Here is a 27,018-nt window from a genome sequence, read left to right as displayed (position 1 = left end):
ATCACAAAAAGCTAATGTGTTAATGGTTACTGAATTAAATACATCATTTCTCATGCGAATATACACAGCCAAGCTAATGCACAAAGATGACATCTTCTTGCATTCAAAGAATTAATGGTATAAAGAAAAAATTTAAACCTTCACTACAAAGTCAAGTTTATCAACAAGAAAAGCTAGCTTCTCATATTGGTTTCCCACAACCAATCTTTTTAGACTTTTGATTTTTTGTGATTTGAGTAAAGATGACTGAGCAAGAGTGAATCCCATCATGCATCAGGGTTTTTAATGTAGTTTGCATTATTGTAAGGCACAAATTTCATATCTCACATTCTAATATTTTTATTTTAGATTTATGCTCTAAGGAAGTGTGTCAAGATGTTTTCAGATCCAAAGCATGAAGGTTTACTGTCCTCCTCGAAGAAAGACTACATGACATCACAATTGAGTGATGACAACTTAGAACGGTATTTCAAGGAGCGTGATGAGAGGTCAGTGACAAAGTGGTCTTTCACAGTTTCTTGTAGCCATTACAAGTGACTTTGTCTCAAGGTGTGTAATACACTACACAATGTTAGCAAATCTCACTTTTTCGTTGTCTAAAATTCAGTAGCGATGTAGATTTTGGAGTCCTGAACTGAAGTTCTGCAGTCCTGTGTACAGTTTTGTCATATACCCCCATTAGCATTTGTAATAAAAGTCCCTGAAAATCTACAGTTGTGATAAATGACCCTTGCTTGACGTGTTTAATAAATCACTAAGGGTGAGCAAATCCATGCAGATTTTCCACTTCAAGTTTTTTTGTCCTTCATATACATGTAGTTTTCTCGCACGCCACCATACAACAAGATTTACCTTCTAGTGCCCGGACACAAGTGATCTGGTCATCTTAGGTCCACTATATTTCCTTGCCAATTATACCCATGTAACCTATGGGAAAAGGCGCTCTTACAGGTGTAGGCGCTCTTACAGGTGTGTAATAAGTTGCCGTATCACGCCCAGGCACACTTTGCCCAAATAAGGTAGTGTGCGCACATTTTCGAACTTTTCGTTGTCGTTGCTACGCGCGTTGCTATCCACGTACATTCCATTCGAAAGCACGTCAGCGCGAGATTCGAACCCATTTCTATGCGCTTCGCTCGTAGTTTTGAAGCAAATTGTAGACAGTTCGAATCTTATTCCGATCAAAATTGGTTTAAAACAAGTGCTTGATAGTCTCCTCTCAATGTTTTGCTGAGAAAGTGTATTTTAACGAGCAGGATCAACTACTCATCTGTGCTCATTCTGTAGTGACATTGGCGTTCGCATAGAACAAGCTCGCGACGCGTTCCACAACAGAACAAATGACAACATCGTACATATTAATCCGCAAAGTTGCGTGGCTCATGATTATTTTTAATTTACGCCCATAACTTTAACAAAATTTTATTGATAAATACTGAAACATATCACAACCGTTCAATAAGGTATATGATAAAACCTTTACGGCCCAGATACGGGTTTTGCGGACCTCGGTCGTACGGCGTACAGGCCCTCGCATGCTCGGGCCCTTCCGCCGTACAACCTCGGTCTGCAAAACCTGTATCAGGGCCATAAAGATTACTATTGCAGTGTTGCTCATTTAGTAGCAATATGGTAGAATTTCTGTCATACTTGGAACAATTCCCTGCCTTATTTTCATCATGTCATTTGCTTTCTGTTGTAGCTTACTGGAATTGGAATCTGCCGATACGCATCAGACAGGAAAGGAAGTCATGATGGAAAGTAGACAACTTCTAATGCAATTTTCAGTGGACCAAATGTCCTTAGAACTCCAGAGCCGGGGTAAGTGATTGCCTGAGAAGGTCTCTAGCCTTGCTAACATACTTTCCGCTAGGCGACTGATGCCATATGTTGTGGGTTCGAACCCGATTGAAAACTAGCCGTATTTTCTACCCTGGGTTGATAGCTCTGCTGGTGGACAGAATTGTCCCCGAGGCTTATCGTTCGCCCAGTTAAAGCGATGTATTCATTGCTTCGCTTCGATAAAGTTTGTGTGTGCGATGTGTGATAGTGAGCGTACGTGCGTGAGTGCTTCACGAACTCTACAACGTGTGGAGCGGTCTCAGTCAGAAAAATGTAACAACTTAGCCGGCTATTGAACCACTCTTTTTGAGAGTGGGGATTTAGCCGAGCGGTTCTCTCTATTGCCTCTCCGCTAGGCGACTGATGCCGTATGTTGTGGGTTCGAACCCGATTGAAAACTAGCCGTAATTGCTAACATACAGTGTACAGAGCACATGTGTTTCCAAAACAATACATGTCTCTTTAAGGTAGAACGCACCTCGGGGACCGACATTCGGACTCTCAAACTTTTACAGTTCTCTTCTGATATACCACATGTGGGGGTTCATTTTAAAGCTCTTGGTGAAAGAAAACTTTTCACCGGCTTACTTTTTTGAAATTCGAAAATTTTTATTTTTCTCCATAGAGTTAACACAGGGATGGCGGCCATTTTGAATGTCTAATATCGGTAAATCTTGGGTTATTTCTTTCTCTAGTACCAAAATTTGCACGGTGACCCCCTATTTTTATTCTTGATTTCGAAAGAGAATGATTGAAAGATTCCTTGAGGAAAGTTAGAGCGAAAGTTTAAGTCTTTCACTTTCGAGGTGCATATTACCTTAAGGGTTTCTACTAGTATCAGCTTTTTACAGAATCTTTCTTGTTAGCCTGTTATCAGTATAAAGCTTATCTTCAATCAATATAAAGTGATCTCCCAGGTAAATATGAGCACTTGACACTAAAACTCCATTTTTTGATCAAATTCATTTTAAACAGTCATGATTTTAACATGTTGATATGTTGACTACTCTGTTATTGTTGAAGTGAATCCTTGTCCGGACTAGAATTCAAATGTAAACAATAACAATGTATTGTACATATGGAGACACTATGTTGGCAAGCTAGATAGGTGGTGTTTCAGCATGCTTTTGGGTGTAGAACAAGAACTTGCAATTGACATACAAAACAAAAATAGTGGGGAAAAAATCATCAATAGTTACAGCTATACTGGGCCTGTAAGTAAGTTTATATAAAAATGATTCATAATTGTTGATATTTTTCACATTGTGATAATTTGATATCATTGCAGGTCGTAGCATAGCTGAGTTACAAGTGTCTGGTGTGAGGGCCAATCTCACAAAGAGACCCTATGATATGTCAGTGGCATTGACTGTGCATGGCTTGCTGTTAGTCGATGCGCTGCAAATGTTTGGTGATGGCTATGAACTCTTGCTGGCATCACACAAAAACCTTAGGTAAGCCACCAAACAAGAACTTACAATGGATCAGACAACTTACATCAGACAAATACCTTAAGGACCGTCACTGTGTTGCTTACAAATTATTATAATTACTCAGCTGGTAAGTATACAGTCCTGAGGATGTTGCATAAGGACCGAATCACAAGAAAATAAAATTCATTTTCAAAGTAGAATACAGAACCGTTGGGTTTTGCCTTGTATTGCATCCTTTCTCAATAGCTGTGGGTGAAATTAAACTATTGCAGTGTATGAAAGAACAAAATTTCAGCTGCAAAGGTAGAATTTCAATTGTCATGCAAAATTTTGCCAAATATTCATATATGTTGTCAAGATCCAGTTGTGGCTTAGCTGTTACAGAAAACATAGTTGCTTACATAGTTCAGTTAATAGACAAGCTTCCAACACAGATGCCATTGTTACCTCCATTGCAACTGTCATTCACACAGTCTTATATTTTCTTGTATTTTGTTTATTCTTTCACATAGCTCATAACTAGATTTTATCATATCACTCTGTACCGGTATGTACTCATGCGTCACCGTTTCATGTTTCTTTCCAAAGTATGGATGTTCCGAGTGGTAAGATACTTGACAGTGATCCCTCCTCACCCACGTCACCTCATTCACCATCAAGTCCTCAGTCCCAAGGATCGCCAACAGAACACACTGCTTCCAGTACAACCAACATGCCGTCTTCCTTTGAATCTGCCTTCACGTCGCTGAAAAAGAGTGGATTATCAGGTAGGGTGCTTGTTGTTTTTATTTTCTCGTGTAGGGTAGTTGTTGTTTGTATCACCCATGGACAGGCCGTTGAAGGATGTTTCGGTCATTTGTGCCAGACTGGCAGCACAGCTTAAAAGGACTGTGATTTCACAGAATTTTGTCTTCTCTGTGTTCACCATTAACTCAATCATTTTTGACAACACACACAGCCTCAGAAAATGAAAAGCTTTTATCTTTCTTTTGCTAACTGCTGTGTGGGAACTGTCTGAAAAAAAAATTTTGTTCCAAAAAGGAAGCTTACTTTCTGTTTAAAATCACAGTCATCTGATTGTCTTGACAAAATGAGCTGTCACTTTGTAAAATGTGGATAATAGAAAGATTGAGGAACATTATATGTCATTGAGAAATTGACTGTATACCCAAAAATGAAAAGAAGATGTTTTTAGTGTGACAACATAAACTGAAAGGGGTGTAGTCAACAAGTAAACAAACACAGTTTCAACTTGTTTAACATCTTCACCCTTATCACTTATTCTTTGTTCACTGAATATCAAATGTCATATACTACATCTATGATTGCAGATTCTGGTACTGGACCCAAGGGACCTCCAAGACAGTTCAGTGTAGAGTCCGTGGACTCTGAAGCGTTGATAAGTATTGAATTTGAGACCATCAGTCCAAACTGTCCTACCATGGGAAGAGCAGAAAATGAAACTCTGCAGATTGCATCGTTGCAGTTCAATAACCTTGATATTACAGGTGAGGATGGATTTTGCCATTTCAAACATCCTGTTGGCTGTGTAAAACAATATCTATTTTGATGGGAGAATGCCGTTAACAACACATACATGTACATCATACAAGTCTACAATCTAGAAACATACATACATATACCCGTGCTTTCCATGCAAGTCTACTTCTAAGCAACATAGATGTTACTCAGAAATATGTATATTCATACTGTATTTATATTCAATGATTTACATTTGTACAAGTCTGACACTCAACAACCCTTGTATCAGTGCAATTTTGCAATTTAGCAAAAATGTATGTTTGTGTTATACTACTGCCTAATGATGTTCATATCTGTGCAAGTCCAGTACTGAACAAAAGTCTATTATTAAAAGCAAGTCAGCAACTTAACAACATTTATATCCATGCATGTCTGCTGCTTCGCAACATATATATAAATGCAAGTTGGCCACTTAACAATACACACACACACACACCACACACACACACACACACACACACACACACACATATATATATATATATATATATATATATATATATATATATATATATATATATATATATATATATATATATATAGCAAGTCTGCTACTTAGCAAAATCTATGTCTATGAAAGTCTACCATTTAACAGCATGTATGGCCATGCAAGTCTGCTACTTAGCAACATATATATATCTATGCAAATCTACCACTTAACAACATATATATAAGTGCAAGACTGCTACCTATCAACATGTTTATCCATACAAGTCTATGACCTAGGGATAGGCAAATTTACTTATCTTTGCCATCTTGCAATAGTTATATGTGTATTTATGCATGTCAATTTTGTTTTATGTACAGCAAATCAAGAGACAATTGTCGAGTTGCTGGGATTCATTCAAAGAGTGTCACCTAGTAACAAGAGTAAGAAGAAAACCATGGCAACAAGACACAGAGAAACCAATCTTAGCATATCAACAGACCAGATCAACAAGGTTTGTAAGATATTTGATGTGCAAATCTTGGCTATAGAATGTTTGTAATTCCATTTTGAAAATATATTACATCTTTTGATATTGTCAGTCACGGACCGTGTCTCAGTACCATTTCACTAAATTTTAAATGTGTACTAAATTTATCTTTTTGAAATAATTTCCGGATAATGTGTATCCCAAGTGTAAAATTGATATTGCTTCATCACTTTGTATGTTAAAGACCAAATATTGTGTATAGACTTTTAGGAGAACATTTTTTTTTACATTTCGAATTAGTGCTAATGTTCTCAAACAAGAACATGTATTATGTCACACATCCATCAAAAACAGAGTCAGAGCTATTCAGTGTACAGTTCCCTTCCACTCTATAAAACTAACGCTGTATACAATGTACACAGTGACAATCTGAGCATTAAAAAATGTCTCATATGATATCAATTCATCAAATCTATTTACAGTATAATAGCAAAAACAAAAAAGTTTGGCCGTAAAGGCAGTGCTTTATTATAACCACAAACTGTTAACAAGGATCACAGCACTACACCATGCAAAGAACAATAAAATGGTAAAAGCCAGAAGAAAATAGCATAAAAAAACACCTAATACATGTAAAAAATGGTAAACTAAGTAGAAGGGAGAGGTGGGAAGTGAACTAACAGACTCAAAAATGCCGGAAGAAACAGAGACGCTGAGGTGGAGAGGTGTCCATAGAGGGCGCTAAACTGACCCCCTAAGCAAGATCAAATAGAACAGAAGGCAGGACTATACTTAAATTATACAAACTTTCCAAAGTCAATTTATTACACAATTGCAGATTGCATCAGAGACAGTGAGGACTGAAGTCACAGCTGACTTTCATCGGCTCAATGTTCTGCTTCTGAGAGGAGTTCGCAAGAATGGCAAAGTGGAGGCCAGGAAAGTCGGCACGGCAACGATGACTGGTGCCCATATCCAGGCATCCCTAGGTGAGAATAAAAATCTATTGTATCAAAAACTGTGACAATTGAAGTAGCAACACCAATCACCAGTATGTGGTGCTTCATGTTTTTACATTTTCATCTGACTAATCCATGAGAAAGGTTGTAATTACTCGTATGGTAACTTTAATCCTTTGAGCACTGTAATTTTTCCCCAAAAAATATCAGGGCAACATTTTATGAATTTTTCTGTAATTTTTTCCATGATTTTGGACCAAATAGACATAAATTGTTATAGGCTGCACTTTTTGACCAAAATTTTGGGAAAAATCTGAAAAAAATTGTCTAGATCTGAAAGAAATTGTTGGTGTTGTATTGTATAAATGCAATAAAAATCAACTTTGGCACTCAAAGGGTCAACTTGTGGACTCTTGCTATTGCCAATTTTACATTCAGTGACAAATAAAAGTTAATGAAGTCATGTCACTGTCATAGAGTCTTTTCTTTCAAACATCAGGAGCTGAGATCAGCGTAGAGGGCCATCTTGGTGGTTTGCAAGTTGTTGACCTTACTCCAGAGGGCAGTCGTCACAGTAAAGTGTTCAGCGTGGGTCACGACCCCGAGTTACAGCAACCTGATCAGCCCAATGCATTTCTGAGCACCATAGAACAGGATTACGTTCCTGAGGAAATGTACAGGACTGCATTCGAGCCTGAAATGTTCGGTACCACAGAAGTGGACATCAACTCGGCCAACAAGGCCTTCTACGTGTCATTTCACAAACCAAGGACATCCAGTCTGCCGAACTCTCCGTTGGAATCAACATTCAAGTCCGGGTTCTTTATGGACTCTGACATGAGGACTCCCTCGATGTCCCCGCGATCTACTGAGACATCTGGTACAGAATTGAAACTACGCATGGCATCTCTGTGCTATATCCACTCTCCTAGGTTTATCGCCGAGTTGTCGACCTGCGCGAATGATTTCAAAATGTACACATCGTCACTGGCAACATCAATCAAGCAAGCGGCAACTGAGGTTGCCAAGGGGATTGTCACCAAGAAGGATTACCTCACGACGTCTCTTGGACCTGCAGGCTTTGCTACGGTGCTTGACTCTCCGATACGGAAAAGCACCCTGTCTTTAAGTGAGAGCTTGGAAGGCGGGGAGATCGCGGTTGACGATTATGCAACTCAAAACAAACTGAAACTTGACATTGTCATGCAGACGCCAGTGGTCGCGTTTCCCAGGACTTCAACCAGCTCTGAGCTCCTCGTCGGTCATCTCGGAAAAATCTACCTCCATAATACAGGTCAGAGGACGGGTACGGAAAGCGATGCGTTTCTGAATGAACAGATTGAGAGGATGTACGTTGAGATCAGAAACATCAACGTCTTCTCCATCAACGACGATTACATCAACCGATGGATGCATTCAGTAGGTCTGAAACACACTTCGGATTTCCTGTGGCACATGATGACTACAAGGTGTGGGGATTCAATTCTGCACAACACCACCATTGAGTTGACAATTGATCAGATCCCGGCCGACATGCAAAACTTGAGCCACGATGAAGCCACAAATATACACTTCGAAGAGCAAGAGCATGAACCGCCACAAAATGTCCTGAAGGTCACGGGCAAGGTGGTGACCCCACTCAAAGTTGTCCTGGCAAAACGTGTGTATGAGCAAGTGCTCCAGACGCTTGATAATTTGACGTTTGATGGCACAGTTGAAGGAACTGTCCTGGCCAGGGATGATGCTTCAATCAATCCTGTTTCCGCGACACCAAGCTTGTCGTCTCTCCAATCTGAAGACCTTGACCCTGACCGCAAAACTGTCAGGTTTGAGGAGGAAGACATCACCCCAAGCAGCGACGGCCTTCCGAGCCCTTCCCAAGATGCACGGGTGAAAATACAAGCTGATTTCTCACTACCCGTGCTTGACGTCACCCTGCACGATGACTTCGGCGATGGCAACCAGGGTTTTGTAGAGCTTGCCTTCAAAGATTTCCAAGTCAACATGGAGAAAGCCACTCCTCACACTACTTCCATCCAGGTGGCCCTTGGATCCCTGATCATGGAAGATCTTCTTCAGCACGAAGATTCAAAACATCGATTTTTGATGGTCTCCACAGCCCAGCAATCCCAACCTTCCCCTCTTGAATCCCATACATATCTCTCGACATCATGCCCGATAAAGGTATCATCAACACGGTTGCCCGTCACGGCGTCGTCCCTCCCAACAAGCCTGCTGTCAAAACCCGACCACAAGACCAGAAAAGTGACATCGCTGCACGGACCACCAAGGTCAAGGTCGGCCACTTACAGTAACCGAGACTCTGACGCATACCCAGCCACACCACCCCCGTCAGTGAGGGAATCAAGGGAAGACCTGACTGAGGAGTCTTCCCACAATGCATTGGTACACATCAACGTTCTGCTGGTGGATCGGAAAAGCCCAGAATTCCACACAACTTACAGAGGGGTAAGTATGAAGTGTGAACTAAGGAATTAGAAAACACATGTTTTATTGTGAGGCTTTTATGCTGTCTCATAGTTGACACTCTTTTAAGCAGTAACCATTTGATATTCATAACTTTCCACCACAGTAATAATTCGACTTCAAATACTAAATTGCACAGGGATGAAAGGTCTTACTGTTAGATCTTCCTTTTCATAGATTCCATGGAATTATTAACTTTAATGTACTTCAGGGACATGTGGAAACAATTATTTCCTGTTAAGGATGTTTACCCTCTTTAAATACAGTTTAAATAAATAAAAAAATAAAAAATTATTTAAATTTCAATCAAGAACCAACATGATATCGCTTGTAACACCAGAATGACGTAAATCTAGTGTTATGGAATGGAAGAACATGTGTGAATCCACGACATGCAGATAGAAGGCGATATGATGAACTGTCTGTAAGTGGACAACGCCCTTTCTGAGCAGGGTAACAGCTTTCTTCTTTTTCTACAAACTTTAAGATCAACCGACTTGTGGATGTGGATTTCAATTCTCTGGAGACCACCGTCAACTTACAGACATGGGTGGTATTGTTGACTTTCCTCAACATTGGCACTCCAAAAGGCAAAACCACGACACCGGTTGACAGTGTGTCTTCAGCAAGAGCGCCCTCTAGCGACAGCAGTGTTGAAATCATCAAGCCATGTAAGTTGTAGTGAATGTTGACTTCACACCATCCAGTTGAAAAGTTTTTCTGACAAAAATTATTCGGTTGGATTTACTTCTTTGAAAGTGAACAGGTTTATTGTTTTTTCCATTTTAGCATTTGTGTAGAACCAAGCTGCATTTTGCTTTAGGTTAGACTACTCTTTAGTTTTAAAATACAATTTAACAGCAGAAAAGTATGTCCATTTATTTGAATGAAATGAAAATCTGCTATTCAAATTTGATTAATCAAAATATCACGAGTTGCTTGTAGGTCAGACTTACAATTGTTCGGTATGCATGACTAATTTGTCATACCGGTACCACGAAAATTTCGAGAACAAGGTGAATTGAATTATTTTCATATTTGTCAAACCATACAATAGTTCTTGGTCCTGCACCTGAGGAAGAGGAAAAGAATTCAGAATTTGACATCAAAGTACAGTCTCTGACTCTGTTGCTCAACAAAGCAAACTATGAACTAGCCAGAGCCAGCGTCGGCAAGCTGTCGGCACATCTGGAATTAGTGGATGGTAACACCAGTATCGCAGGGAGTCTGGGACACGTCTCACTGACTGATTTGACTCCACATGGAAAGCTGTACAGGGAGAGATTTATAACCACTGGGGAGGAAGCTTTAGGATTTGATATCTTCAAGTGAGTCTGTTCTTCATGTTGTTTTAGTGATATAATTTTATCTGTCTGATTTGTGTATTGTGACCTCCAAATCATAGTAGACTGCACTTCAGGGGCAGATGTTCACAGGGCCAGATGTTCAGACTCTCAAACTTTTACAACATGTTTTTGGTCTGCCTCTTGTGGGAGTTCATTTTGAAGCTCATGGAATAAATAAAGTTTTCACGGGCTTATTTTCTGTATAGAGTTAACACAAGGGTGGCAGCCATCATTTTGAATTTCTAGTGTAAGGAAATATTGGATAATGTGTTTCCTGAGTACCAAATTACGCATAGTGACCCAGGATTCTTGATTTGGACAGGGAAATGGTGTAAATTTCCTCAAGGAAAGTTACAGGAAAAGTCTTTCAATTGCAAGGTGCATACAACCTTCCACAAGATATTTTGATTCTGATTTTGAAGTAACTCTGTATCCACACATAACACCCCCTCCCCCCTCCTCACTGTACCGGTATAGAAGTCAAACTTTGCCATGGAATGATAAGGTTGTACAAAATTGTGTAATGAATAGTTCCCCTGACCAGATATGCTGATTTTAAAACCAACCAGTCATGAATATGCAAGAGACTGCTTTCAGAACAGCCTTTGTTGCTCCTCGGTCCATCTTAAAATGATAAATATAGTTTATACGAATTTGGATAAAAAGCAAATTTGGAATTGACTTCCCCATGTTTTAAATACACAGGTATGGGCAAGATGATATTTACTTGGCCAGAGAATGTGACGTGAAGGTGAAGCTGAGAATGTCGTCAGTGCGTTACGTGCACACTCACAGATTTCAGAGCGAAATCGTTGCCTTCTTTGAACATTTCAACAACCTGCATAACCACATGGGCAGTACGATGGCCATCAGTAAAGGCAAAGATGTAGAGGTAAGTTTGCTTTCATGTAACTCATGAATATCACTGGAATGTGTTATGATCACTGACAGGATATCATAGGCTTTATTAAATCAGTAAATGTGTCATCGCTGGACAAAACACTCAGTGGTGTGGAACAGTGGCAAGTATTGGTTGTTTTTAAAGAGTCTTACAGGAGTCTAACTACTGCAGTGTTCTGTGGAAAACCGATACTGAAGAAGTCGTGTTGAAACAAATACATGCTGATAAACATGTCCACAGGATACCAGATACACATGTAGTACTATGTACATTTTTACATGTGGTTTTATTGGTACAGAAGTCCACTCGAAGTCTTGATTCCAGTGTTGAGGAGTCTATATCCAGATCAAGTTAGGCTTAAAAGTTAAAGGTTGTAATGGTGATTCCAAAATAGACACCGTCAGTTACAAAATGTACTGACAATTGACAAACAAAGTTTTACTACCCCATTAATGTGTAACATGCTCCATTACCACCTCTTTTATTCAAAAACTTTGATTTCAATTTTTTTCCTTTAGATGAAAGACTCTCGGAAGACGGCTTCAAGAATAATTCTGGACATAGAGGCCGCATCACCTGTCATCTTGTTCCCAAAGAATTCATCCTCATCAGAAGTGTTAGTTGTCAACCTTGGTAACCTGACAGTCAAAAATGAATTTCTCTATGCTGGACAACCGGGAACTAAATCAGTCATTCTTAAAGATATTGGTGTGTACACTGATTTTTTTTGCTCTCTAAACCAATTGGATGTTACATTGACGCTAGAGTTACTCACTGACTAAAGAAATTATGACATGCCTCATATATCGAATGTCCCGTGTTCCATAGGATTCAATGTTAACTTGTTGATGACATAGCAGGTCATATAGTTATCATTTGTCACTTCAAGGACTGAAATAATCAAGTTTCTTACTTCAAATAGGAAATAGTTTTTACAAGATTATGCATAAAAAATCGATAAACCTCATAACAGTAATTTAAATATATAAATCGTTCTTGAAGTGAAAACTATTCAAGAACAGCATGTGGTAAAAACATAGTCTCCTAACGTCGAGCAAATGGACACCCAACCTTGGGCACATACTGTCCTTGTTTTGGCTATAATATATAATGTTCCACTGTACAAGTATTAGTATAGAGTTGACTCAAGAAAATTTCAAGAAATCACCAGATTGAATTGGGAAATCTTATCGGTCAACCCTTTCACAATCATGGTTTAGCCCAAACCCATTGTTATTGATGGTGACTGTGGACCTGTTTACTGGGAATTGGGGGTGAACAGGTTGAAGGACACTCCGTTGAGGTGTTTCATATGAAAATGTTGTCGTTCAGAAGAGGTGGAAAATAAATCTATGAAACATTCTGTATAGTGCTGTTGAGCTGACTGCCCAGTCAAGAGTTACTAGTCAGAATAACAAGGAAGGGAATATCTTTCACATGAAAACTGATATTTTACTAATGCTGTGCAGATTATACAGTGTGCTTGGAAAGACTTTTTTCTGAGTTAAGTGAAAATTCACATAAGACTACAAAGAAATCCAGTGTCACAGAGGACAACTAAAACAATTATCATATTTTCTGGTGTGATAAAATTGAAACTCTTCCTTGGTTATTTCACAGATGTACCTACAGAAATTCCTTCCAGCGCGCAATGCTTTGATCAGAAAAGAGAGTCGTCTGCAGAGGGAGTGGTGTACACAATGAAAGAAGGTCCGTTTGGTACACTGGGAGAGCCCAAACCGTCACCGACATCCGTACAGTCAGAGAGTGGACTAAGCCAGGATATTACAGTAACAGATATGACTGCAGTTAAGACAGCTAGCCAAACACGATCTGATTCAAACACTCAGGAACCATTATCCTCACCAGGAGTGCCTGTCCAGACTTCATCCAGTTCTCAGTCGTCAAGCAGCCAAATACCATATCATTCCCTGTCAACAACCGACCCGTCATCCTCAGCCACGGATTCGTCTTTCCGTATGTGGCACGTGAGTTCCAGTGCTTCAGAAGGCACGCCGAGTCCGCTGGCTCACCGATGCCTTCTGGATGTGATGCACATTGATTTGGAAGATATGGATCTGTATTCCGCGGAGAGGACAGAAGCCAAGGAGAGAACAAAGGAAGTCCAGCAGTCGGTCATGGTTTTCCCATCATGCATTGTTCAGAGAAAGGTGAGTTTCCATGGCAGCTGTCTTTCACATCATTTAACCCTTTTCCTGCCAAGTCCATATTTCACCACCAGGTCAAGATGGTTAAAATTATGAAACACAACATATTCCATGTGATGTATTTTAACATAATACTGTACATTTGAAGGCTGTTGAAAACAATACTGTAAAGTTGATTTTTTTTGGACAAAAGATGCTACAACATACCAAGCCAAGTGGGTGAAAATACGTCATGTTTTGGCTCAATACCGCTTTTTACTGACTTAGCTGATGGGGAAGTGATACAGTTATTACTGTCTGGCAGGAAAAGGGTTAAAGTTACAAAGTGACCCTCATTTGACATTTTTTTTTGTCAGGAGAGCGAATGGCGATTGTAAGTTTTGTGCATACGGTGTGCGACATTGATTGCTGCCTGCAAAACAAGGGACAAGCTTTGTTGCTTATACTTGTGTTTACCCCTGCAGCTTTTGGTTTGATCTCGGGATATGCAATTTTCTTTCTTTGGGTCTTAAAATTGATACTGATGAGGTACCAACTTTGCTAGTCATAGAAGCAAAATTTCTGAAAGTCTTGCCAAGTAATGAAGAATATTATGTCATTAGAAATACGTTTTGTTTAATTTGTCAAGGATTTGAACTTTGCCTTCGACTGTGTACCTATCAAGTGAGAAAACCGGTGAAAATTAAGTAATTATACAAGCAATTTGTTTTAAAAGTGACCTTCTGTATTTCAGGGTGGAAAACTGCTGAAAGAGAAATGCATTCTCAAACTACAAGTTGAAAGAAACTTAAATGCTGACTATAGTCGCATCGGTAAGTCACTTTTAAAATTATAAGAGATTTGTGTAGTAACAGAATCTAGTCACTATTTAACTTTGCTGTCATCGTTTTCATTGTCATAAATATATTGAAGTTGTGCTGAATGATTGGAATACAATAAAGCAAAGCTGTATGTGATTGCCAACCTGCTCATTTAAAGTAGAATGCGCCTCGGGGACAGAAATTCGGGCTTTCAAATTTAATCAATTCTCTTTTGACCTACCACTTGTGGGGGCTCATTTTGAAGCCCGTGATGAAAGAAAAGTTTTCACCGTCTTAGTTTTTCAAAAAGTGAAAATTTATTTTTCCCCCATAGAGTTAACACAGGAATGGTGGCCATTTTGAATTTCAAATATTGGGAAATTTCAAGTAATTTGTCTCTCTAGTATCAATGTTTGCACGGTGACCCCTGATTTTTATTCTTGACTTGGTAAGAGAATTGTCGAAAGTTTCATTGAGGAAAGTTTGAGCAAAAGTTAAAGTCTTTCACTTTCAAGGTGCATATTGCCTTAAGGTAAAATGCACCTCGAAAGTGAAAGACTTAAACTTTTGCTCTAACTTTCCTCAAGGAATCTTTCAATCATTCTCTTTCAAAATCAAGAATAAAAATAGGGGGTCACCGTGCATATTTTGGTACTAGAGAAACAAATAACCCAAGATTTACTGATATTAGAAATTCAAAATGGCCGCCATCCCTGTGTTAACTCTATGGCGAAAAATAAAAAATTTCGAATTTCAAAAAACTAAGCCGGTGAAAAGTTTTCTTTCACCAAGAGCTTTAAAATGAACCCCCACATGTGGTATATCAGAAGATAACTGTAAAAGTTTGAGAGTCCGAATGTCTGTCCCCGAGGTGCGTTCTACCTTAAATTAAGAAAACCACAAGCTGTAGCCATGAGAGGAAACTAAATGTGATGCAAAATATGGGAAATAATTGTTAGTCAGTTCTCTATGGTACTTTTAGTATTGGCCAGGATTTGTGTGCATCACATGAGTGACATGAATATGAAGTGAGTTTCAAACTAAATGTAATTAGCCAAGAGGCATTATGTGTACAGTATGCGTGCTAATCATAAGAAATGAGAAGAATTGATATTGAATTTTCAGCAAGTTAATAAGTAGAGCTGTAATTCCCATGTGTCCATGTTTTGCAGTGCCAAATTTTAGCATCAATGGAATGCTGTCATCCGTTCACTGTTCCATGGATATCATGCAGTATAATCTGATCCGTGGATTTCTGGACAAGAATCTCGGAGAACCACTGGAAGAGTTTGAGAAACCAGTAACGTCTTACAGTCAGGAGCCAGTTGGACAGGTAGACCCTTTAATGCACTGATGCATCAATACACAATTCAGATGGTATAATAATCAACTCAATGCTGTTCAAACTCTTGATAGTATGAACTATTTTTTATATTACAGCTTTGTCAATATCAGTGAATTTTGTGACGTCATCCCCCAGATTATTACTCATACTGTATCCGATTATCCAGAATTGAAGAATTATGATTCCAGTTGTTTTTACATCTACATCTACCAATTCACTGGCATTGCCAAAACTAAAATACACCAATAATGTACCCCCTGACAGCCCATAATAGACTGAAGCAAGCTTTTTGCACTCCACAGTGTTCTTGGCTTTGCCTCAAACATTATGTTGTACAAAGTTTGCTTTGCTTTTGGGCCAGGAGGGGTACATTTCGGTATTGCTTTAATCATAAAGAAAAGTAGACTCACCATAAATAGAAAGTGATTTATGAATAGATCTTTCAGGCTGTAGGAAAATCACCCACAGCTATTAAAAAACTAATACTTTTAAATTTGTGAGCGACTAAAAAGAAATAAAGTCAGTTCGTACTGCAGAAAGAAAGTCAAAGTTCAAGTGTAGGAGCAATATTTCTCGGGAGTATTTCAAAGAGAATTATGTCAAATTTTTATGTAGTTCGACTTTGTACTTAATTGGATGTGTCTACATAATGAAAGGACATGTCCATCTTTGTTGTGTGAATGCACCACAATCAGTGGCCATAATTGAACAACTTATTGTGACAGATACCTGACTGTTGTAGATGGAAAATGTCAATCATCTTTAATAGCTTTAACCCATTCCCCACCCAAACCCACTGTTATCAGTGTTGATTATGGGTCTGCTAACAGGCAATCAGGGTGAAATTATTAAAGAAATTTTTAATTGTTGTGAACAGCTTTAAATGAAATTTCAAGTTTTAACGTATTATACATATTCTCAGTTCAGTTTAATCGTCTTTCTACCAGGCTCCATAAACAAACCATAGATTCAGAAATGAATACAACTTGGGAGAAGAGGATTAAAAGACTCATTTTTTTTAATTTCAGACAATTTTAAGTGGCACAGTGTGGCCCAATATTTCCATGACGATAGAGTTGGACAATGTGAGTCTGGAGTTCCTGATATCCCATGAACAACCCAACATTCCGGAAGCATCCCTAGCGAAGATAGACTTCATCAAATCCAAGTTTTCATTCGAGAACTTCTCCGATTCCTCCAAGACAGTGGACTTGGTGTCGCATGCTATCGTGGCCCATGACACCCGTTTCCGAGGTGGGTAGCTTTTATCAGAGTTACAAGTTTCCTAAGTGTCTTTCCCTGTAATTAACTGTAACACTGACCGTTGTTAAGTTTACAAAGCTATGAAAAGATAATATTGGTACTCACGATAATAAGATTTACATACACAAATATGCCTGTCTTCAGACCTTCTTGATATTCCTTCTTTAAGGTGGTACATACCTCAGAATTAAAAGACTCAAACTTTCTTCAAGAGAACTTTAAATCATGCCCTTTCAAAATCAAGAATGAAGATCAAGAGTCACTGTGCAAGATTTGGTACTAAAGAAACAAATAACATAACGTTTACTGGAACTTGATATTCAAAATGGCCGCCATCCCTGTTCTGTATGAGGAAAAATTAAATTTTTTAGTTTCAAAAAAAATTAAGCCAATGAAAACTTTATTTACATGACTTCAAAATGAACCCCCACAAGTGACAGATCAAAAAAAATCTTGTAAAGTTTTAGAGTCTGAATATTTGTCTCTGAGGTGCATACTAGAGTACCTTTAACCCTTTGAGTGCCATAGTTTTCCCTCCAAAATTTTAGTGCAACATTTTATAAATTTTTATATAATTTTCTGTAATTTTTGTAATCGATTTGGACTAAATTGACATGATATCATATTGGCTTGTTTTTTATCATAATTTCTGAGAAATTGTGAAAGAAATTATTTGAGTTTCATTTTACAAAGGTGACAAAAATTGACGTTGGTGCTCAAAGGGTTAATTATTTGAACTTGACTTTTAGATTACCAAGCTGACTCAGACTACTTAACTCTTCATTAACTGAGCAACAAAAACAGATGATTGCATCTACCGTAATGCTTTATTGACAAAATGAATACATTAATAAGAAGTTTCCAATATTCACAAATATTTCGTCATGTTATTAAGTTGCTAGCTATTATCCTAAATTTTCAGTTATCAAATAAATATGAAAATATTCAGTGGAAAGCATTTCATCCATCCATACATAAAGCTTTGTAGAGTTCTGAGTGTAAGAATACTGCCCTCAACTTGAAAGGTTTTTAATATGGCATGCGACTGAAAATATCTACATGGCATGCAATCATGAAAGTATTAAAGTTACGATCAGTTAATTACGTTTTTGTCACTATTCATAATTCAGATTCAAACATACTTCTTTGAGAGGTTTATTGCAGTGACAAGTTCACTCTCATGCTTGGCTGAAAGATCCGTCACTTGAGACACAATATATTCCCTTGTATTTTCCAGATATGACTGAAGACTCCAAACCCAATGTCTTCCTTGAAATCCTTTGTCCAACCAAACACAAGAGCAATCCACAGTCCCTGCAGATGGAATTGCACTACAGATCAACGTCAGACTTCTCAAGATTTACCGTTCTGCTGAACAACATGAGAGTAATGGGTATCTTTGATTGGCTGTTGGCACTCAAAGATTTCCTTGGAAACAAGGAAGATAAAGAAGGTATGATGTATAGCAACATTCAAGTAGAGTTTTAAATTTGAAGAAAGCATAAGAGAACTTAGATTTAAATCCTGAACTAGCAAAATACGAAAGTACGCTTACCCAATCTGGACACCTGGTACCACCACTAACTATCAGTGGTTCAGGATGGTCCAACTTAAATTTGTAAATCACAAATGTCCCATGGACCTGGTAATGTATTACCTTGAATGGAAATGATTATTGGACCAGTTTAATGTCATCTTGTTAGCATCTGTACGTTTAATAAGCGTCTTTATTTTCAAAATCAGGCAAAAATATTTATTAAGTATAAAACAAGTTTCACAGAGTTCGCATAAGTTCAGATATCTAATATGAAACAAGTTTCACAGAGTTCACATAAGTCTAATGGCATTTGATGCAAAAATATTTATTAAGTATAAAACAAGTTTCACAGAGTTCGCATAAGTTCAGATATCTAATGGTGTGTTGATGTTGCAAACATAGGTGAAGATGAAGATGATTTTCAACCAGTAACGCTGAATGTTCCCAAAGACAGCACCAAGACAACTCCAAAGTCTTCCAAACCAACTCAGCATCAGAAGGACATGTTCCCAAACTTGGTACAAGACAAAGCTGCCGTGGATCTGAGTCCCAAGGAGCTTTCCGGCGTCAGAAGGGAAGTCAGTCCGAGTGGAAGCAGTACCGGATCAGCATCCGGAAGTCGCTGTAGTTCACCAGTCAATGTCAGCTCTGGCATTGTCACAAAGCGAGCCCCAGTTCCAGAAGAGGTATGTGCATATGTGAAAAGTTTCAGACAATACCAACATTTAGAATATATTGCAGAATGTAGCCACTACTAGCAAACAGTATATTAACCCTTTGAGCGCCAAAGTCAGTTTTTGTTGCCAAACTGCTGTATATCAAAATATACAGCAGTCAAATTTTTCTAATTTTTGCTAAAATTTTGATAAAAATCTGAAGCCAATAAAATGTTGTGTTCATTTGATCCAAAATTGTCAAAAACAATTACAGAAAAATTCACAAAATTGGTAAAATGCTGCGCACTATAATTTTGGTGGGAAAAATTGCAGCGCGCAAAGGGTTAAGTGGGTTTTTCTGGCCCCATGAACTTTATCAATTCAATTTCATAGATGTTTTATTGTTATCAGGAATCAAGCTTTTTAATTCGTCTTCTGCAGTCATATGCAGACACCTATGGAAATTGCCCTTCCAAAATGCTCAGAAACATCTGCTTGTGAAATTCTGCCAATATCATGTCTTTCATAGAAATTTCCATATCTGAATTATTATGAACTCAGAACTAAGTGAATAGGAAGTTTTCATTCTTTCCTTATAGCCGGATAAACCATTCGAGATGAAGCTAAACATCACGGAAACAGAGTTTGTGGTCGTTGAGAATATGGCATGCTGGGATACAAATGCTGTCATCCTGAAGGTTAGTATGACGTAGCAATTTGCAACAATGTATCAACAAATGTTGCAACAAATAGAACACATGTACTTGCAGAATTGCATATTTGTGTATAAATGTAGCATATAGGTTGGGTTTGGGGGAAGTGCTCATCAGAGTTACAAAGTGTTACGTCCTATAGATACAATGTACATGTAGATTCCACAAGACAGAATATTCTCCGTTTATTCAACCATGGCTTTGAGAATAAGCTATTACGTATTCAGGGAAGCATTTTGCTTGCAGAAATTGAAATTCTTTCTAGGGGAATTTTTCCTACACACAGTTGCATGATTTGCATATTTGTACCTCCATGTGTATACAATTTCATTCACAAGACCTGGAGCAGTCCTTGGAGACGAATACATTTAAAAGCAAGACAACTGAAGACAACTGTGATGGCAATGGGTATCAAAAGTATGTTTTGATTATATCACGATAGCTATAACTCCCTTTTATTATGCCATACACTAAAAGAACATGTCTATATGTGTGTTTACAGTCAACAGCCGTCATGACATACAGACCATCAGGAACTGACAAACCCATGTCCTGCAGCCTCCAGAGTCTGGAAGTGTTTTCATGTAACCTGTCAAGTGAAGAGGAGACTGCACTATCTATTATAGACCCTGTGACTGTCAGCATGGAGCTGAATAGCTCACCCACTTTCAAGAAATCTACTGGTCTGCTGGACGCTACTCCGGTAGCTGATGCTGAACCAAGCCTAGAGGTAAGCCAAACCTGTCTGGTTCTGGACGCCATTTGCTGTTTTTGTGGAAGTCTTGATAAACCATGATACAGTGATCCTGTTTTCAATGCAATGCTCCGACCGCTGCATGGGAAGTAGGCAAATGAGGATAAAAGCATTATAGAGATGCATAACTATACCAAAGTAATCTAAAAGCAGTTGGCTTGTTCTCTGCATTAAAATTTCATCTGAAAACTAGTTATTGCATGAAAGTTGCGGAAACCATTATATGCAAGGTAGTTAAAGGCTCATTGACTTTAGCTCACTAATTGAAAATGATCATAGAAAATACGGCCATCTTTGGCAGATATAGATATACACAACTGTGCAATGTTTGCTGTAAGTTTTTCAGGTTTATAGAGAATTGTGATGTACTGTTGAAATGATAGTATGATACTGGCATTTTCGTTAGTAAGGGTATGTCAACCTTAGTCAAATGCAAACACCAAATAGCCATTTGCAGCATGTGTTCATACGGATGTACATTCAAGGCAAGCTGTTATCACTCTCGTGCTTCTTTATCTTTGAAACATCAAACATTTCTACTGTACAGCAGATTAGTTAAGGTAGTTTGCAGCTCTGAAATGAACCGATTAAACTTTGCTAACTTTTCCTCAAGCAAACTATAAAGCATTTTCATTAAAAATCAAGAAAAATCAGGTGTAACCATGTAAAGTTTGGTACAAGAGAAAGAAGTTACCCAATATTTACAGATATTTGACATTCAAAATGGCAGCAATCCCTGTGTTATCTGTTAGGGGAAAATAAAAGTGAGCTTCAAAATGTGCCCCAACAAGTGGTGGATCAACAGAATATTGTAAAAGATTTAGAGTCCTAATATTCTGTCCCAAGGCGCATTCTACCTTAACCCTTTTCCTGCCAAGTCCATATTTCACCATCAGGTCAAGATGGTTAAAATTAATGAAACACAACATATTCCATATGGTGTATTTTAACATAATACTGTACATTTGAAGGCTGTTGAAAACATAAATACTGTAAACTTGATTGTTTTGGACTAAAGATGCTATAACATACCAAGCCAAGTGGGTGAAAATACGTCATGTTTTGGATGAATACCGCTTTTTACTGACTTGACTAATGGGGAAGTGATACTGTCTGGCAGGAAAAGGGTTAAAGTGATGTCTTTTCAAGATGAATTTACAGCTAGAAGTAGCAGATCATTAGCACCCTTCCATAGCCAGAACATGGCCTTATACTGAATACTTGTATGTGTGAAGATTTCCTTTTTACAAGGTTGAAGCTTCAGCTATGTAACAGTCAAGCATCTTCACACAAAACGCAGTTACACAGATTATTGATATTCTCACAAAGAACAAGCCATATTGAGTCAAATACTGAGAAAATGTGCTAACTCAAAAATTGAAATAAATTGCAGGCTTTTTTACAGGACAGGAAGTAACCTGATATGCTATGCATTCTGGGAAATTTCTGCATCACTGACATACACTTGTATTCAAGTTGTGTGTCAATGTCTTTTGTGGCATGTACTATCCTTTACCTATTTTTGTGTTTCTCTTACTTTTATTTTCCCATGAGAGGCACTCTCATGATTGTTTCTCACCTATCTTCTCGTTGGTTTTAATTTTCCCACCAATCAGAATCCTGGTTCTGTATTTTTCAAGGTGAGAAATCTCTCCTTCCCTGAAACTAATTCTTTAAACGTTTTCCCAATTTTTGTCATCTCAAACTTTTTCATATTAACTACATTTGATCGATGATTGATAATTGTGCATTTTCTTTTGTATATCCATATATCATATCTTTCAATGCAACAACTCAATATCAACCATAGTCTTTAACCCTTTGAGCACTGTAATTTTTCTTTAAAAAATAACAGGGCAACATTTTACTAATTTTTATGAATTTTTCTATAATTTTGTCCATGATTTTGGACCAAATGGACATAAATTTTCATGGCCTACACTTTTTGACCAAAATTTTGGCATAAGTTAGAAAAAAATTGTGTAGATCTGAAAGAAATTGTTGGTGTTATATTGTATAAAGGCAACAAAAATCGACTGCGGCACTCAAAGGGTTAATGGCATTAAACTCAGGACTTTTTGGTGATTCAGTTGCATGTCTCTTCAAGCTGACTGTATTCTCTTGAAAAATCTCTGGCACCCTTCCCTAGCTGAACATGTCCCTATTCATGCAGTAGCACAGCCTGTACTGGCCGGATTTGAACCAGAATAATTTTATGACAAAATAGCTTCAGGTGACCTACCCATAGTCTGCAGTTTTAGAAACAATTGGTGCTTATAGGTCCTTGGTTTAATATTGCATAATAGAGGTACACCAATGATGGGTCCATCAATAATAACATGGGTATACCATATATATTAAGTAGTTTGTGTGGTTTGAAATGTAGATACATTGTATCAGCATCTGGATACACTGTCAGCATCTGGAAACATTGTAAAACCATCTAGATACATTGTATAATCAAGTAGATACACTGTATAATTACCTTGTCATTTGCATAATTTGGTCACACTTCATCTACCTAATGTCAGTATTTACAAAGTAAATGCTCCTTCTTTGGACATTTTTGAAAATATGGAAGATACACACATAAGAAAACCTTTTAAATTCTTACTATGGTGTGTATTCAAATTTTTTTGACAAAACTTGACGAATGACAAGTAAAGACTGATATCACTGTCAAAGAGGTAAAGTTTGCAGAACATCACTAAAATCAAATAACAGTGTCTGGACAGCAGTTTGCATACTCTGCAGAGATGTAATTTCCATGCACGTTGCATAACAGCTGCTTTACGTCTCATCACTAAACTTCCTACATTTACTGAGTCGCTCACACAGGCATGCAAGTACATTACAGGGTTCATTGCCAACATAGCCTTTCAGATGCGATGCATGATATTATCAAAGAGATATATTCATTGCTGAAACTCTTATGGTTGCAAAGTAAAAGTTCTTATTTGATGCGTAACTAGATTTAAGATTAACTTCATTGTAATTTGAATTCACAATGGTGTTACAGTAAGATAAATCAAGCATTTGGTTATGTAGGGAGGATATGGGGTGTTCTCTTAAAGCTATTCCCATGAAACTGTAAAGAACAAATCTACAGTTGTAACATTTCATTATCTACAACTTCACTGTAAAGGCAAATAAATTAATCTTACTTCAAATTCAATGGTACTTTATGCTGCTTAAATCTTATCTATCTGATACAGGTACAGCTGATGCAGACACTTAATATTCGTCTGTCGTACCATGACATCAAGTTGTTCATGGCGATAATGAATTCACTGCCCAAGCAAGCAACTCAGGCTGTATCGCAGGATTCACTCCATCGGCCAGCGTCACCTCTGCCGTATACTGGAAAAGATGGTAGGTTTTATTCAGTTGAGATGTCACTGAAAAACACACCCTGACATTCTGTGTAGCCGCAAGTGATTGGGCAGTGCCTGGTAGTATGCTCAAATTGAAATTTAAAATAGAAATTTAGCATTTTTTGTGGGCTTCGATCCCTGTGTTACAATTTATATCCTGAATACTCACTAAACTTGCTCAAACTTCAAAGATAAGTCTTATCTTCTGTCTATTGGCATCTACTGACTTATTTCATTGCAGTCATAAGGTTAAGGTTGGAACTTTCGTTTTGTGAAAATCTAAAATTTAATCTTGTCCAATAGAGTTAACACATAGATATTTGGCAGCCATTTTCAAATATTGGTCAATGTTAGGTAATGTTTGGTTTGCTGGAACCAAAATTTGCCCTCTGACGCCTTATTTTATTCTTGATTTGGTTAGAGTATGGTTGCATATTTTCATGAAGGAAAGTTTGACAAAAAGTTGTTATAGTCTTTCAGTTTGAGGGGCATACTACCTTAAGTTGTAGTGGATTGATGGAACAAGCAGCAATTGTTTGGATGTTGCAGTTGAAAGTTCATTGGAAAATGTTGTTCCTTCAGTCTTTATTCCCTCAGTCAGGACTGTGGAAGTTTTCAAGTGAATCTCAAAGTTTATTAACATTCAGATAAGCTAATCCTGCTGAAAATATTTCAAATCACTGGACAGACAGCTTTGATATCTCTCATTATGTACAGATATTTGAAGCTTTTGATCCAGGCAGTATCCTGGTAAAATTACCTGGACTTTCCTGCTACTGTCTAGGGTTTCCTTTGGTGTCAGTGGGATCATATTAGGGGACATTAGAAATGGTACCAGGGTTCCCAAAGCATGCTGCTACATGTATGTCCTTTAGGTAGTATGCACCTCGAAAGTGAAAGACTTAAACTTTTGCTCAAATTTTCCTCAAGCAAGATTTTAACTATTCTCTTTCAAAGTCAAGAATAAAAATCAGGGATAACAGTGCAAATTTTGGTACTAGAGAGACAAATTACCCAAGATTTACCAATATTTGAAATTCAGAATGGCCGCTGTCCCTGTGTAGACTCTATGGAGAAAAATAAATAATTTGATTTTCAAAAGCTAAGACGATGAAATTTTCTTACACCAAGAGCTTTAAAATGAACTCCCACAAGCAGTAGATCAGAAAAGAATTGTAAAAGTTTGAGAGTCTGAATATCTGTCCCCGAGGCGCATTCTACCTTAACAGTAGCAAAAAACTTGTATGTTGCAGAGTCATTCATTACCATATTAGAAGACCTTGGTTTTGCTAAGAATGATTGTATCAGAGCTTTAGAAACATGCAATGATCGTTTAGACGTGGCAGCGACCTGGCTACTTGAAAATGCTGTTCCTCTGGTCAGGACGATAAAGTTGTCGAAGAAACAAGATGATGCGGAAGAAGGGAAGGGAAAAAGCGGATTTTCTCTTTCTGGGATTGAGGTAATGTCATCGCAAAATCAAACGGGTAAAGTTTTGTCATCTTGTTAATTTGTTGTACTGGAAAGCAAATGATTAGTGCTGCAAATGTTTTACCCCTTGACCACCATGATGAAGTAAAGCTGCTGTACAAAACATACCATGAACATGTGTAGGATCTCACCAGAATTATGGCACTGAAAATTTCTGTCACCCCAAGTAGTCAAGGGTTGAGTAGATCTTTTTTGATGAGAGGCAAGATTACCACCATTTGAAAGTGTACCAATAGGATTTTGATCATTTGAATTCCGGCACCATTTCCACATTTGAGCTGATGGCTAGGAATATCACAAGACAAAAATTTAAATCAAATTTTATTCTAAATTCTCTTTCAGGTGCGTGCAAGCAGCGTTTGTATCTGTTTAATTGACGACTGCAAAGACTGCGATGTTCCATTGGCAGAGCTGTCCTTGAACAATCCGTATTTCCTGCAGAGACTCCACGATGACAGAGAGGGTCATGCCCACTTCAGCCTGTCCGGAGAATACTACAATAGGAACTTTTCAGGTTGGGAGCCATTCCTAGAGCCATGGAGGTAAGTGATTTTTGGTTTTATGAGACAAGAAAGATCCAATACTTGAATATGTACTAGTCTGAGAGAAAGATAAAAAGTTGAGACAAAATTGCCTGCACACTTACAGAACTCTAGGCCACTTCCTCTCAATGATACAAATTGGTGCTTGTCAAAGTCAATAGCACTTTCGTTCATGATAGTGTAATGAAATTTGATTACCCCTTTCATCACTATGGTGTAGCCCAAAGCCATAGTTATCAAAGGTGATTATGGACCTGTGTACAGGGAACAGACCTTTTCCTGGTTATCCCACAATGCATTGCAGTGACTTTATCAAACATCGTATATAAGCTCTGAACAGCGAAAACATGCTGATTTGTGTTGTACAATGGATTGTTATAGAAGAATGACACAAATTTTCAATGCCAAATAATGCCCAGTGTATAATCTAACCATCAGCGACAAAAATATAGGTCAGGATGTACCCTGCCTTAGAGTTCTATGATTAACGTACCCTGCGACTAAAAAGTTCTCTGCGTAACGGGGGCGTAACGTACGCTTTGCATACCCTGGCGCGCACTGCATCATGGAACCGGTTAAAAGAACTATTGGGGTGAACTGGTTAAACAATTTTGAATCTCAGGATTTGAGTGGCACTTAAGGAGGTAGTTTGCACCTCAAAAGTGAAAGACTTAAACTTTTGCTCAAACTTTCCTCATGAAATCTTTCAATCATTCTCTTTCAAAATTAAGAATAAAAATCGAGGGTCGCCGTGCAAATTTCAGTAACTAGAGAAACAACTATTAAACCCAAGATTTACCGATATTTGAAATTCAAAATGGCCGCCATCCCTGTGTTAACTCTATGGAGAAAAATAAAATTTTCGAATTTCGAAATAAACTAAGCCAGTGAAAAGTTTTCTTACACCAAAAGCTTTAAAATGAACCCCCACAAGTGGTAGATCAGAAA

General features: G+C 38.0%; 1 protein-coding gene across 1 annotated transcript in view; it reads left to right on the top strand.

The window, feature by feature from the left end:
• LOC139137325 (intermembrane lipid transfer protein VPS13D-like) overlaps positions 1-27,018 on the top strand; it is a 126,765-nt gene that overhangs the window by 20,400 nt on the left and 79,347 nt on the right. Inside the window, 23 exon segments of the mRNA XM_070705359.1 lie at positions 349-488; positions 1,703-1,821; positions 3,131-3,296; positions 3,864-4,042; positions 4,607-4,783; positions 5,625-5,758; positions 6,573-6,723; positions 7,193-9,162; positions 9,668-9,851; positions 10,238-10,508; positions 11,232-11,418; positions 11,946-12,135; positions 13,048-13,598; positions 14,329-14,407; positions 15,568-15,728; positions 16,769-16,994; positions 18,241-18,456; positions 18,943-19,226; positions 19,796-19,894; positions 20,412-20,639; positions 23,879-24,035; positions 25,291-25,499; positions 25,871-26,070. Coding sequence (XP_070561460.1) covers positions 349-488; positions 1,703-1,821; positions 3,131-3,296; positions 3,864-4,042; positions 4,607-4,783; positions 5,625-5,758; positions 6,573-6,723; positions 7,193-9,162; positions 9,668-9,851; positions 10,238-10,508; positions 11,232-11,418; positions 11,946-12,135; positions 13,048-13,598; positions 14,329-14,407; positions 15,568-15,728; positions 16,769-16,994; positions 18,241-18,456; positions 18,943-19,226; positions 19,796-19,894; positions 20,412-20,639; positions 23,879-24,035; positions 25,291-25,499; positions 25,871-26,070 — 6,278 coding nt within the window.

This window comes from Ptychodera flava, chromosome 7, assembly GCF_041260155.1.
Source record: "Ptychodera flava strain L36383 chromosome 7, AS_Pfla_20210202, whole genome shotgun sequence".
Taxonomy (NCBI): Eukaryota; Metazoa; Hemichordata; class Enteropneusta; family Ptychoderidae; genus Ptychodera; species Ptychodera flava.
Note: the sequence above shows the minus strand (reverse complement) of the source record. Positions and strands in the feature narration are given on the sequence as shown.